The sequence below is a fragment of the Macaca nemestrina genome, chromosome 17, assembly GCF_043159975.1.
Source record: "Macaca nemestrina isolate mMacNem1 chromosome 17, mMacNem.hap1, whole genome shotgun sequence".
Taxonomy (NCBI): domain Eukaryota; kingdom Metazoa; phylum Chordata; class Mammalia; order Primates; family Cercopithecidae; genus Macaca; species Macaca nemestrina.
Window position 1 is genome coordinate 69600681 of NC_092141.1, and position 13560 is coordinate 69614240.

General features: G+C 43.3%; 2 protein-coding genes across 3 annotated transcripts in view; one reads left to right on the forward strand and one right to left on the reverse strand.

The window, feature by feature from the left end:
- Positions 1-2554, forward strand: part of LOC105468256 (Wnt family member 3) — a 54541-nt gene extending 51987 nt beyond the window's left edge. The window contains exon 5 of the mRNA XM_011718359.2: positions 453-2554. The gene's annotated coding sequence lies outside the window, so the exon portion shown is untranslated. The remainder of the gene's footprint in view (positions 1-452) is intronic.
- Positions 2555-8211: 5657 nt separating this feature from the next.
- Positions 8212-13560, reverse strand: part of LOC105468280 (N-ethylmaleimide sensitive factor, vesicle fusing ATPase) — a 162406-nt gene continuing 157057 nt past the window's right edge. Inside the window, exons 20-22 of one of the 2 annotated variants that reach the window (XM_071083331.1) lie at positions 10302-10357; positions 10074-10172; positions 8212-9878 (exon numbers count right to left, since the gene is read on the reverse strand). In XM_071083331.1, coding sequence (XP_070939432.1) covers positions 10076-10172; positions 10302-10357 — 153 coding nt within the window. In that variant the 3' untranslated portion in view covers positions 8212-9878; positions 10074-10075. The remainder of the gene's footprint in view (positions 9879-10073; positions 10173-10301; positions 10358-13560) is intronic. The other variant, XM_071083332.1, reaches the window with a different exon arrangement.

The window sequence follows — 13560 nt, forward strand, 5'->3', positions numbered from 1 at the left end:
CGTAATTAAGTAGGCTTTCTCCCATTTGGACAGCTCATTATCAAGCTATTTGGTGCGGTACAAAAACACAGTGCATGCCTGGCGGGAGCCCAGCACAGCAGCTGACTCGGAGTTGGGGACTGGGCCCTCGGCCGGGCACTGTTTCTCCCGTCCTGAGTGACCTGCTCCTGGGCTTCCTGTTGTCCAAGGCCCTCAGCTAGAGGTGGGGGAGGTAGAATTTCGATCCCATTCTGTGAACTCAAAAGCCCTGCTTCTCCTGTGAATCATACAACCTCCCTCAACAGTAGGCCCAAAGCACAGAGGACAGCTTGGAGAAGCCACCCAAGTCCTCATCGCCTCTGAGCACCAGGGACATGTTCAGCTTCATCAGCAGCCTTTGATCTTTGAACCCCAATGGGTGGTCTCTGGGAACAGAATTATGTTTCTAATTCTTCCTCTTTATTTTCCCCAAGGGCGCTGGGAAGGGGTGAAGTGTGTGGCTGGGCAGATTCAGCGAAGTCTCATGGGAAGCAGGACCTAGAGCCGGGCGCAGCCCTCAGCGTCAGACAGCAAGGAACTGTCACCAGCCGCACGCGTGGTAAATGACCCAGACCCAACTCGCCTGTGGACGGGGAGGCTCTCCCTCTCTCTCATCTTACATTTCCCACCCTACTCTGGATGGTGTGTGGTTTTTAAAGAAGGGGGCTTTCTTTTTAGTTCTCTAGGGTCTGATAGGAACAGACCTGAGGCTTATCTTTGCACATGTTAAAGAAAATAAAAATGAAAAAAAAATTCGACTCCAACAGAACAGGCTGGGCTAATGTGAGCTCTCGGCCTGGCAGTCAAGATATCAGCATGGGCAAGGTTCTGTTTCCAAACTGCTGCTTCTGGTGACATTCCAAGACGCCTGTGAGGTGGGAGTCAGGAAGTAGGGTGCACCCCTGCAGTCTCCTTTTCTTGGTCTACTCCCATTCAAATTTGAGCTAATTTCTCATTCTGATAAAAGCCATAGGTTTAGCTAGGATGAAGTGGTAGGGAGGTCCACGTCAGTTATTAGAGTAGGATTTGGAGTTTGGAAGAACTGGCAGCTCAGGGTGGCCTGGTCAGCCATTTGAAGAGCAGCTGTGTGTTCTTCTGTCTCATTTTCTCTATAACCCTGTTCTGCACGAGAGGCAGTCAGATCTCAAAATCTTTTTCTACCATTCTGCAGTTTCCACCGTCAATGCAGTTTTTTTTTTTTTTTTTTTTTTTTTGTGGTAGTGGACATTGTAAATAGGTTATGTAAGGGGGCAAGTCTTCTCCAGCTCATATGGCTTCCTAAATAAAGAAGCAGTATCTTCGGAAGGGGCCATTCAGTCCTTCCCAGCCATGCTCACCTGCAGATTCTGTGTACAGATACGCCAGGTAGAGCAGCTGGACTCCAGGTCACCTTAGTGTAAGTTAGACAAAGAATCCATGAGGGAGTAGCAATCGATTCCTGAAATTCCAACTTCGTGACTAGCAGATGGGAAGGATGAAAAGCATCCCTTTGCTTCCTCTCCAGTACGGACCCATCTTACTGTGTGCTTTCCTCTCTGGGGCCAATGTGAGTAAACACGGACAGAGTTCTTTCCCCCAGCTCCTCCTCCCTCACCTGCATGCTGAGATAGCTTCCACCCATGCAGTTCCCAAGGATCTGGATTAGAAGTTCAAAGGGGAACCAGCAGTCACGTACTCCCTCTGGTGAAGCATTTCACGGCTGAGTTCTCCCTGAGGCATACTGGTCCAGCCGAGGGTCCTAGAGAAAGCTAGCAAAAGGGAGGCACATGGATTTCACAGTACAAATCAGTTCAACAACTGTCTTAGGGAGAATCAGAAAGAACAGATGCAGCAGGGGAATGAGCAGAACAAAGGTTTTTCTTTCTCCCCCTTCCCTCTGGGGTCTACCTGAGCCTGACCTAAAATACCGGGTCAGCGATCTCCCAGCTGGTGCAGGCGGGCTTGCCAAGGCGGCCGTCCAGGAGCCCGCCTTCACTCCTAAATCTGCTGGCCACAAGCCCTGCTAAAGATACACATCTCCCCCCTCCGCCGAGTCTGAAATGCCCCTCCCCATCTCACCTTAGACTGAAAAGTTTTAAATCATGTCAACTGGATAATGCTTGCTTTATGTGAGAATACTTCAGCAGAATGGATACGAATTTTCAAAACAATCTTTTCATATCTATGTATTCTATATTAAAAGTGATAAAGTCATGTTTCTGGGGCGTATTCAAGTAGCTGACAAGTAATTATTTAATAATAGTACATGAGTGCATTGTAATGATTCTCGCCGTAGTCAGGTAATAGTATCCAACCGAAATTTCCTACCAACCTGCTGTATCCAAAGTTTTGTAAAAAGTTGTAGAAGTTGTTGATCTTTTTGATTTTATATTCAAAAAGTCTCTTTTTATAAATATTATTTATTATACAATGTATATACCTTTGAGTTAACTAAGATTATATATTATATAAATATATATATATTTGGAGAAAATATATTTCATCATGCAGTTTTTTTCTGTTAAGTCATTAAAGAGAAGGTAAACAAACCTAAAATGGATACATTGTACACTGTGTGGAGTTTCCAGATTAATGCTCAGGAGGTCAAGGATATGAGATTCTGAACATAGTGGCCTCAGCTAATTAAATGACCAAGTGAAGGTCATTTCCTCTTTTCTCTAAGCAAGATCGTCAGACATGTCCTGGACAGTGGGTCTGATATACCATAGGACATTCTTAAAGGCTTCTTTTGTTCTAAGTTAACTAACAATGAATTTCCAGTTTTAGAAAACAACAGTGTGGGTACTAATTCATTTCACAGACTCAAGTATTTTCCATGTACAAATTAATGTCACAGGCACTCCTAAAAGATGTGGCCCAAGGCCAGCAGACCGCAGGGGTGGCCACTGCCTTAATCCCCTCCTCACCATGTTTTCAACTCCATTTAATGGGAAAATAGGATTTTCTCTATTGAAAATGAAACTTGACTGAAAATGGTCTGTCCCCTGCTAGCTCCACTGTGAGAGCTAAGCCGTAGAAGAGGTAGGTTGGTCGATAAGAAGAAAGGGTGTGCCCTGGGCTGTGGGCTGTCTGGAGCAAGTGTCATTTGAAGTTGGTTTGGGTTTAGGTAGAAAGGGCCTGCCAGTGGGCATGCTCTGGGGACGGGCACCCTCTCAGACCGCCGCTTCACAGGACCCAGTGGAAGCTCACGGGTTATGCCTTCTCAACAATGAGATACCACAAGTTGGTTTTATGACAACAGACACTCCTTTAGTTTTCAGACCTACCCATAAAATGTCACCTTTGGTTTATTTGGCACATTATTTCAGAGAATGACAGAAATATTTTTTCTTTCTCTTTCTCCCGATCTACCTCAATTAGGAACAAATCTTACCTCACTACAAAGAGAAATAATGAGAACAGGCTGGGTGGGGTGGCTCATGCCTGTAATCCCAGCACTTTGGGAGGCCGAGGTTGGGGGGGGGGATCACTTGAGGTCAGGAGTTGGAGACCAGCCTGGCCAACATGGTGAAAGCCCGTTTTTATTAAAAATACAAAGATTAGCAGCTGGGCGTGGTGGTCCATGCCTATATCCCAGCTACTCGGGAGGCTGAAGCAGGAGAATCACTTGAACCTGGGAGGCGGAGGTTGCAATGAGCTGAGATCGCACCACTCTACTCCAGCCTGGGCAACAAGGCGAGACTCCATCTCAAAAAAAAAAAAAAAAAAACCACCAGGAAAATCAAGCCATGAGCCACCTGTGGTGGAGGCGGGCTGCTCTGTGCTGCATTCAGACCTCTAACCTGAGGTTAGGAATAGCCACCATGCACTCTGTTCATGCACTCTTGTTTTGCCCATGATGTGTCTTTAGCCCCTGAAAAGCTGAAACCACAAAAACTGTTACGCTTCAGCTGTACAACGAATTGGACACGTACAGGATACAGATCCCCTCTACATCTTACAGTCTGGTCATTTTTATTTCATTTTGACTTTTTATTTTACTTTTGCATAAAGCTAATGAAGGTTGACTACACCTTTTCTGAAATGCTTGGGACCAGAAATGTTTCAGACTTTGGAAGATTTGCATATATACAATGAGATATCTTGAGGATGGGACCCAAGTCTAAACATGAAATTCGTTTGTTTCATATGCACCTTACACACATAGCCTGAAGGTAATTTTATAAAATATTTTTAATAATGTTGTGCATGAATCAGTTTTGACTGCATTTTGAATTTTGATTGCTACCTGTCACATAAGGTCAGGTGTGGAATTTTTCACTTGTGGCATCCTGTCGGTGCTGCAAAGTTTTAGATTTTACAGCACTTCAGATTTTGGATTTTTAGATTAGGGATGCTCAACCTGAACTTATCTATCCCAGCATTCTGGGTACTTTTTCCTTTTTTTTTTTTTTTTTTGAGATAGGATCTTGCTCTGTTGCCCGGACTGGAGTGCAGTGGTGTGATCATGGCTCACTGCAGCCTCAACCTCCTGGGCTCAAGTGACCTCCTACCTCAGGCTCCCATGTAGCTGGGACCATAGGCCATGTGTCACCATGCCCAGCTAATTTTTAAATTTTTTTTTTAGAGACGAGGTCTTGCTATGTTGCTCAGGCTGGTCTTGAACTCCTAGCCTCAAGTGATCCTCCCACCTCGGCCTCTCAAACTGTTGGGATTACAGGCATGAGCCACCCCGTCTGGCCAGTCCTTTTTCAATCAATGAAGATTGCCAAATATTTAAATGGCCCGTATTCATACTAATGAAGACCATTTGTAATCCTATAATTAATCATAGTTTTTATTTTTATTTTTATTTTTTTTTTAATTTTTGAGACGGAGTCTCACTCTGCCGCCCAGGCTGGAGTGCAGTGGCGCGATCTCAGCTCACTGCAAGCTCTGCCTCCCGGGTTTACGCCATTGTCCTGCCTCAGCCTCCCGAGTAGCTGGGACTACAGGCGCCCGCCACCTCGCCTGGCTAGTTTTTTTGTATTTTTTAGTAGAGACGGGGTTTCACCGTGTTAGCCAGGATGGTCTCGATCTCCTGACCTCATGATCCGCCTGTCTTGGCCTCCCAAAGTGCTGGGATTACAGGCTTGAGCCACCGCGCCTGGCCATAGTTTTTCATTTTTAAGAGACAAGTGTCTATGTCACTCAGGAGTACAGTGGCATGATCATGGCTTAACAGCCTTGACCCCTGGGCTCAAATGATCCTCCTCGGCCTCCCAAGTAACTAGGACTCAGGCGCACTCCACCACGGTAATTCAAATCTTTCGTAGAGATGGGTTCTTGCTGTGTTGCCCACTAGTCTCAAACTCCTGGGTTCAGGGGGTCCTCCCACCTCAGCCTCCCAAAGTGTTGGGATTACTGGGTGAGCCACCACGCCCCGCCCAATCTTATTTGATGGTTAAGGAGAATACAGTTTATAGCTGTGCTTGAACCTGTAGTTTTCCCCTACGTATAAATACTTATAAACATCTAAACACAAGAGGACGTTGTTTAAAAATCTGAGAGAGACAACATAATGAGAAGATATCTTTCAAAGCAATATTACTTTATGAAGAAAGAAGAGAAGGAAAGCATGTGAGACAGTTCAAGGATGAGGGAATGAAGTACAAAGAAAGGTCGAAGGAAAGAAGGTAGGGAAAAAGCAGAGAAGCAAGGAAACATGATGGCGAGATGATTCTCGGTGTTATCTAATGCTGTCTCCTGTGGTGGCTCTGGACGTAGGGACATGTTCTCGTGTGTGTGGCTGGTCTGCACACTCAAGTGAAGTCAGTGCAGCTAAGCATTGCTGCTACACTGCCACTATTACTCCCAAAATAGTAAGACAGAAGTTGTGTGGAGTATATGCTGGGAAAATTTCAAACATGATCCTTCCTTGGATATTTTGTCTTCACCCACTTGGGATGCTTGCCCATCACAGGCGCTATCTGCTGCATCTTAATGCCATGGTGCCCGTCCAGCACACACCCTTGTGGGCTCATCTCCAGGACCCAGTCTCAGTACGGCTTGCCAGCTGATGAGAAACTCCAGATCGTTTTGTAATAAATTCTGCAATTTACATGCTTTCTTGAACTCTCATACACACCCTTCCCCAGTCACTTAGACAGTTTTGCTCTTGTTGCCCAGGCTGGAGTGCAGTGGTGTGAGCTTGGCTCACTGCAACCTCTACCTCCCAGGTTCAAGCAATTCTCCTGCCTCAGCCTCCCAAGTAGCTGAGATTACAGGCATGAGCCACCACGCCTGGCTAATTGTGTATTTTTAATAGAGATGGAGTTTCACCATGTTGGTCAGGCTGGCATTGAACTCCTGACCTCAGGTCATCTGCCTGCCTCGGCCTCCCAAAGCGCTGGGATTACAGGTGTGAGACACCGCGCCCGGCTGCCCCCAGTCACTTCTTTAAAGAGGCTATGGACCAAGTTGTCAGGCAAGGAAAATGAAATCCTGCTTTCACCTTCTGTGTTTGGGCTGGGGTGGTTGTTTACAGCTGACTCACTGTTTCAACAAGTCCGTTGATCAGGATTTGATTATTGTACACACTTCACTCTACTCCATGATTTTATGACTTGTTGCTGAAACTTTTAAAGGGGAGGCTGCAATTTTTAGGATATAAAAAGACAGCCTTAAAGTAAAAACACATTTCCTACTTTAACCACAATTATGCAATTTTTCTGTGTGACATGAAAAAAAAAATGTCCCAGTGAAGATGTACAAATTTAGAAAGGATAAAATAACCTCCTCTTTTGAGGTTTTGATCTCAAAAACATCTTCTGACAAAAAAATAGCCAGTTAACAATTCGCCCATAGATGAAGAAACCTAAGGCAGCAGCTAGCTGGAGTCTCCTTTGCTTCTTCACAGGCCATTCTGTAATTTCATACGCTCTGCTGTACAGCATTGGCTTTGAAGAATATTTGGGCAGCTTCAAGAACCCGCCTTCTCAAGGCTATGCAGGGACCAGGTCGGCCTCAGGGTCCTCCTCCCAGGAACTCCCGTTGTGGAAGTTCTTGAAGCTGGCCTCTTCCCCACAGGGCCTTGTGGATTTTCTGAGCTGCCTCCTGTCCTAACCTGAGCCAATGCTAAGGATCAAGGTTTAGGAGCCTAAGAGATCTGATAGCTCAGAAAAATGTAAAAAACTATGGAGGATACAAAAATGAACCATGTGAAGCAATCTTACTGAGAGCCTTTAAGTTCCTTGGTTTGTACATTTCACAGAAAGGAGTAGTTCTAATTGAGCGACAACTCTTATTACTAACCTTGTTTGTGGCTTAGGTACCTGAGTTTTTTCTTTTTTCTGAGACAAAGTATTGCTCTGTTGCCCAGGCTGAGTGCAAGTGGCGTGATCTCGGCTCACTGCAACCTACAGTATCAGAAAAAGTTAATATATAACCATCTTTATGCTTTATACTTATTTTATCTTACTAAAAAAAAAAAAAAATGCCTGGCACGGTGCCTCATACCTGTAATCCAAGAACTTTGGGAGGCTGAGGCGGGCGGATCACTTGAGGTCGGGAGTTCAAGACCAGTCTGGCCAACATGGTGAAAACCCGTCTCTACTAAAAATGCAAAAAACAGCCGAGTGTGGTGGCACATGCCTGTAATCCCAGCTACTCTGGTTCTGCCTCCAGGTTCAAGTGATTCTCCTGCCTCAGCCTCCTGAGTAGCTGGGATTACAGGCATGTGCCACCACACCCGACTATTTTTTGCATTTTTAGTAGAGATGGGGTTTCACCATGTTGGCCAGGCTGGTCTTGAACTCCCGACCTCAAGTGATCCGCCCGCCTCAGCCTCCCAAAGTTCTTGGATTACAGGTATGAGGCACCGTGCCAGGCATTTTTTTTTTTTTTTTTGAGACGGAGTCTCGCTCTGTCACCCAGCCTGGAGTGCAGTGGCGCCACCTTGGCTCACTGCAAGCTCGGCCTCCTGGGTTTACGCCATTCTCCTGCCTCAGCCTCCCGCATTTTTTTTTAGTAAGTTAAAATAAGTATAAAGTATAAAGATTGTCATATATTAACTTTTTCTGATACTGTAATGATCTGTTTTTAAATAACTATACTTTCTAAATAATTAAGAGATTTTTAACATAAAAATCATCCCTCATATTATGCTACTTGTAACAAAACAAGGAGAGGTTTCTTTCCTGAGCCCCCTCCTTCTTCCTCCATTCCTGTCAGCTGTCCATGCGGTTCTATATGAAAACACTGGTCTACAGAACATTTTCAAGTATATTTACTCTTTATTGCATTCCTTCATTTGCATTAAACAATATTTATATTTTTCAATATAGTTTTGGACAAAACACAAAGACATTAAGCTCATTTAACAAGAGACATAAGTTAACACAATGTGTGCTGCTTTCATGAGGAGGCAAGAGGCAAGCTCTTAGAGGAATCCAGGATACTGGCCACCAGGAATCACAGGAGCTCACAATACAATCTACTTCTTTAAAAGCCACAAAATAAGCTAGGGAAGAAAACCCAAAACAAAGAAGATATAACATACAAGTCTCCAAGAAAAGTATACAAATAGCAAGATTTGGAGATGATTTGCTTTCTCACATGGGGACAAATGACAGAAGAGCCACACCCAAGTGCCACTGTGGCCACAAGCCTCATGGGTGGCGTGTGGTGTAAGCACCTTAGGATGGCTTCTAATTGCTTGTCCTTGCATTTTAAGCAGCAATGGGGAGAGAGAGGCACGCTCCATAAGTCTCATCACCAAATATGACCTAATTAAATTCCTGCTAAGTCAGTCAGTTATAAGACAGATTGCCCTCAAAAGGACTCAATGGGTGCTTCCTTTTGGAAGAAGTGTGTGGAGGGTAAAGGAAATGTGTTCAATGTATTGGAATGGACAATAAAGCACTGAGGGAGAGGGCTAGAAAACGATTTTTCTGGAGAATAGTGTTTTATTTAGACACTAGATAGTACAGATGAATTAAAATAAAGGATAAATTCTAAGTAAGTCATTAAGCTAAGGAAAAAGCAGTGATACTAATAAGCCTTAATATTATACTAAGGAATTGACCCACTTGGAGTTGGACACTAATTAGTGCCGAGAGGTTTGTAAATTACTTTAATAACTCCTTTCTGTTTGGGGGTGTATGCTTTTTCCATACCTATCTTTCACATGTTTTTAACAACATCTACTAAGTGGTAATAATTAGCGTATCTCTTACCACAGAGCAAATTAGTTATACTAAGGGGAAGTCACAACCAACACGGTAGTCATCTGACTTTCTATTAAGAAAGATCTTCTGACTGCAACTTGAAAACATCTCTGACAATGATTGAGAACAGCATTTTAGACATTCAATGCCTTGTTTCTTCAGGCAAAGAGAATAACCAGTCTTGTGGGAGACCTTTAACCAAATACCCAGTGACCTTTAGTGTTAGCTCAGGACAGCTGTCAGAGGATCTCTGGCCCACGCCTCGATTTACTAAGCCAGGTTTGGATGTAGAAAGTCTGCCTTCTAATTGGCTAATTGTTGTCATGCAACATTCATTACACTGACTGAGAGTTTTCAGGGGTGATGTGCTAGTAGAGAGCCTGAAACGTGTAGTGTCCACAAGTACTGGATGGTTCCCACACAGAGGGACTGAGCAAGAAGGAATCACTTTAGCCTGCATGGGAAGGTAAGCGCAGCATTCTAAACCAAATTTACACCTTCCACAAGACACTAAGCTATCTCAGTACGCATAAGGAAGGGGGTTTTATTGCACTAATCATGCAGAGTGAGCACGTGTTGAAGGTAGAGAACGTTCCACTTAGTCCGGTATCTTGAGTAAGACAGTGAAGATCCCAGGCCGTCTTCACCTTGGTCACTTCCCTTGGTCACTGTGGGTTTCAAATAGTTCATTTTCAATCAAAATCAAGGGGGCTACTGCAAAAGAAATACCAAAACACAAAAAACCAGATGAGGGTCTGTAAAAAACTATTAAAAAAAAAAAAAGTCACTAAAAGCTTCTTAATGGTTATCCTACATTTCCCACTATGCATTTGCTATTAGATGAGCACTTCACAAAAGAAAATGGTCACATCTCCATGCATGTAAAAGCAGGTTCCGATAAATATGTACCATTAAGTTTTTCCTGCATTGTGACAAGGAAGTTTTGCGAAGCAGGACAGGGAGAGCAAACCAACAGTACAACCAACTTCCTTGCTTGGTCTCTCGGACCTACAACACAGCGAAGAATTCAAATAAATGGAAACAAACTTATCTAGGAAAGCAACTCTTAGAATAGGCACAGGGATTTAACAGGGTGGTAAGTTTGGTTGATGGTCATTAAATGTTGTGTGTACTTACGCTCCTTCTTCTCTTAAGAGGGCTAAGAATTTTCTCACACGGTATTCAGGATCCATCTAAATACATCAGAAGAAATGAAGATGGGTTAATGGTACCTTATAACAACTCTGCACTTGCTTCATGCCAAGGCAATGTTCGGTTTCACACTTCATCAATGCTCCGCTAGGTCACTGAATTACCTGCTCCTTGACCAGCATTCTCACACAAAGCAGATCACATCATTTGGAGGAAGTGAATGGGGTTTTCCAGAACCATGTACACTGGGTTCCAAAAGACCCAAGCCCACTGGCCATCATAGGCACTTGGGCCAGGCGTGCCCTGTGCTGGTACCTGTGAAGCATCGCTGTGAGACTGGACAGGGCCATTCATCAGGGTTCAAATGACACCCAATTCATCTGTTGAAGGTATAAAAGTCTACTAAAGTCGCAGCAAAGTAGAAGATACCAAGTTGAGGTTAATTCAACAACTAAAAAATAGCTTAATTCTACATAATCAACAATATAGCTTTTCTTAGCTTCAGCATCCGTCATATAGTTTCTTCTTTGTAGTAACAAAGTTGTGCTAAAACTAAAAAAATGAAGAGTACTGCTGATTCCTGAAATAATCTCTAGATGAATCTGGGTCTCCTGTCATGAGTCGAAGAAAAAATGGTGCAACTTTTGTTTCAGGTGCTTGGTTCAGGTGGTTATTACTAACTATCTAGACTGGTTTTCATTTTCTATTCATATTTATACTAACTTGCTAAATATACTTTATTCTCGTAGGCCCACAGGAGATACGAAGTTATCTAGAAAACAATCATTAAAAACATCTTTAATTCCTGAAGATGAATTTTTATTGTAAGAAACACACGTAACTTTTAAAATATGTTTCAGAGCAGGAGTCTGTTTCCCAAGAGGGAACTCCCTGCCCTCCAGGAGTAACTTTCAAATGCTCAGTGCAGCTGTGGGTAGATGTGCAATCGGACCCCCCTCCAACCACGGAGTTTTTTCCTTTTTTTTTTTTTAAGATTTCTTCTATCTCAGAAAAACACTGAACAGAAGTTTCAAATGTATCAAAGGTAAGAGGTCAGACTACAAAGGACTAAGAAAAAGTGTGAACAGCTAACAAAAGAAACATTTTTCCTCTTTGGGAATAGAATTACATATGAATCAATTGTCAAGTTCTTAAAAAAAAAAAAAAAAAGGAACTGGCTGAAGCATAGTTGTAGTTGGTACTTGCAGTTCTTTGCCCATTAAATATATTTAATATATGTGAGCAACAACTTACTGACTTGCCTGTAGCTATGGAATTAAAAGTCAGGAGAAAGGGAGGAAAAAAGTAATCTAGATAAATGACTTTATTCCCTCAGGTGACATCCAGTCAGAGCAGATCCTCAGCTCTGTGCAAGTTTTAACAGAATCGCGTGTAGTGAACAGAGAGGTAACATGACTTATATTCTGCAAAACTACATGCCTCTTCACTTAGGCTCAGCCTCTCTAAGGCAGATCTAAAGAGAATTCACTCAGCTGCACGAAATCCATTTGACATGAAGGGGTTCAAACTCAGAGGCCTATGAAATGTCAGTCGCTGCAGATTAGGCCTGAGTGCCCCACTCTCACTCTCTACCCCACATGCATAAGAAGCATTAACTCGATCACTGACCTGCAGGCATCAAAGGAAGGGAAAGGGATGAGGGTTGGGGAAAAAAATCCACATAGTTTCTTCTATGCAATTATTGAAAAAAAAAATTAAACTGAAACTTAAAAAAAAAAAAAAGAGCTGACAATCTGACAGATTTATCTTTTTTTCAAGGAAAGAGCCAATACACCTGTATTTGCACCTTTACCAAGAATAAGTCTAAACAAAGTGGTTAGTCTGTAACTTTAATTTATGGCTTATAGTGGAAAATAAATTAATTGACTTAAAAATAGTCCATCTGAAAGCTTAGATTAAATTAGATTTCTGAAAGCCACAAAAATTTTATTTTCAGATAAATTTACCAGAAAAGATTAAAAAGCATTCACTTCATGTTTCCAATGTGTTATTGGTCCAAGAGCCTATTTCAGATGTAACTGAAACAGAAACTTCACCTCTGCCACTCACTGCCCACACTAGCAGAATGGCAGGACCATCAGTAAGTAACACATGATGCCTAGAATACAATCACTCTGTCCACCTAGGACCAGAATGAATTTATAGTTATTCATCCAACAAAAGTTTACTGGCCGGGTGCAGTGGCTCACGCCTGTGATCCCAGCACTTTGGGAAGCCGAGGTGGGCAGATCACCTGAGGTCAGGAGATCAAGACCAGCTTGGCCAACATGGTGAAACCCCATCTCTACTAAAAATACAAAAAATTAGCCGGGCGTGATGGATGGGCGCCTGTAATCCCTGCTACTCAGGAGGCTGAGGCAGGAGAATCCCTTGAACCTGGGAGGTGGAAGTTGCAGTGAGCCGAGATCATGCCACTGCACTCAAGCCTGGGCAACAGAATGAGACTGTCTCAAAAGAAAAAAAAAAAAAGAAGTTACTGAGGGCCAGGCATGGTGGTGCATGCCTGTAATCCCAGCACTCTGGGAGGCTGAGGCAGATAGATCACTTGAGCTCAGGAGTTCAAGACCAGCATGGGCAACATAGTGAACCACGTCTCTACAAAAAATACAAAAATTAGTTGAGTACGGTAGCACATGCTGGTAGTCCCAGCTTGGGAGGCTGAGATAGGAGGATCGCTTGAGCCTGGGAGGTCAAAACTGCAGTAAGCCGTGATCATGGCACTGCATTCCAGCCTGGGAGACAGAGCGAGACACTGTCTTAGAATAATAATAATAATAATAATAATAGTAATAAAAGTTTACTAAGCACCCTCCTATGTGTTAGCTCTGTTCCAGGGACTTTGGACTCAACAGTAAGAGCCAAGGTCTCTGAATTCATAGGGCTTGATAGGGAGATATTTATCAGCTAACTAGTATGTCAGATAAGGACAAGAAGACACAGGATGGGAATATGGAAGGGTGGAGTTCTAAAAAGAGGAAAGGTAAGTTGCCAGGAGATATGAGAAAGTCCCAAAGAAGTTTCATCTGTCTTTGCGCAGGCAGCAGCCTGGGGCTTAGTTTTCTTCATGATTCTGGATGCTTCAACTCTACAGTAGTTTGCATGAAATTTCTAGGAGCCCAGCCAGGGACAAATATACAGATCCCAGGTCTAGACTGCACAACTTAATTAACTTGTCCCTTAAAACAGTCTCCCAGACACCATTTGGTATATGTGCGGTCGCCTA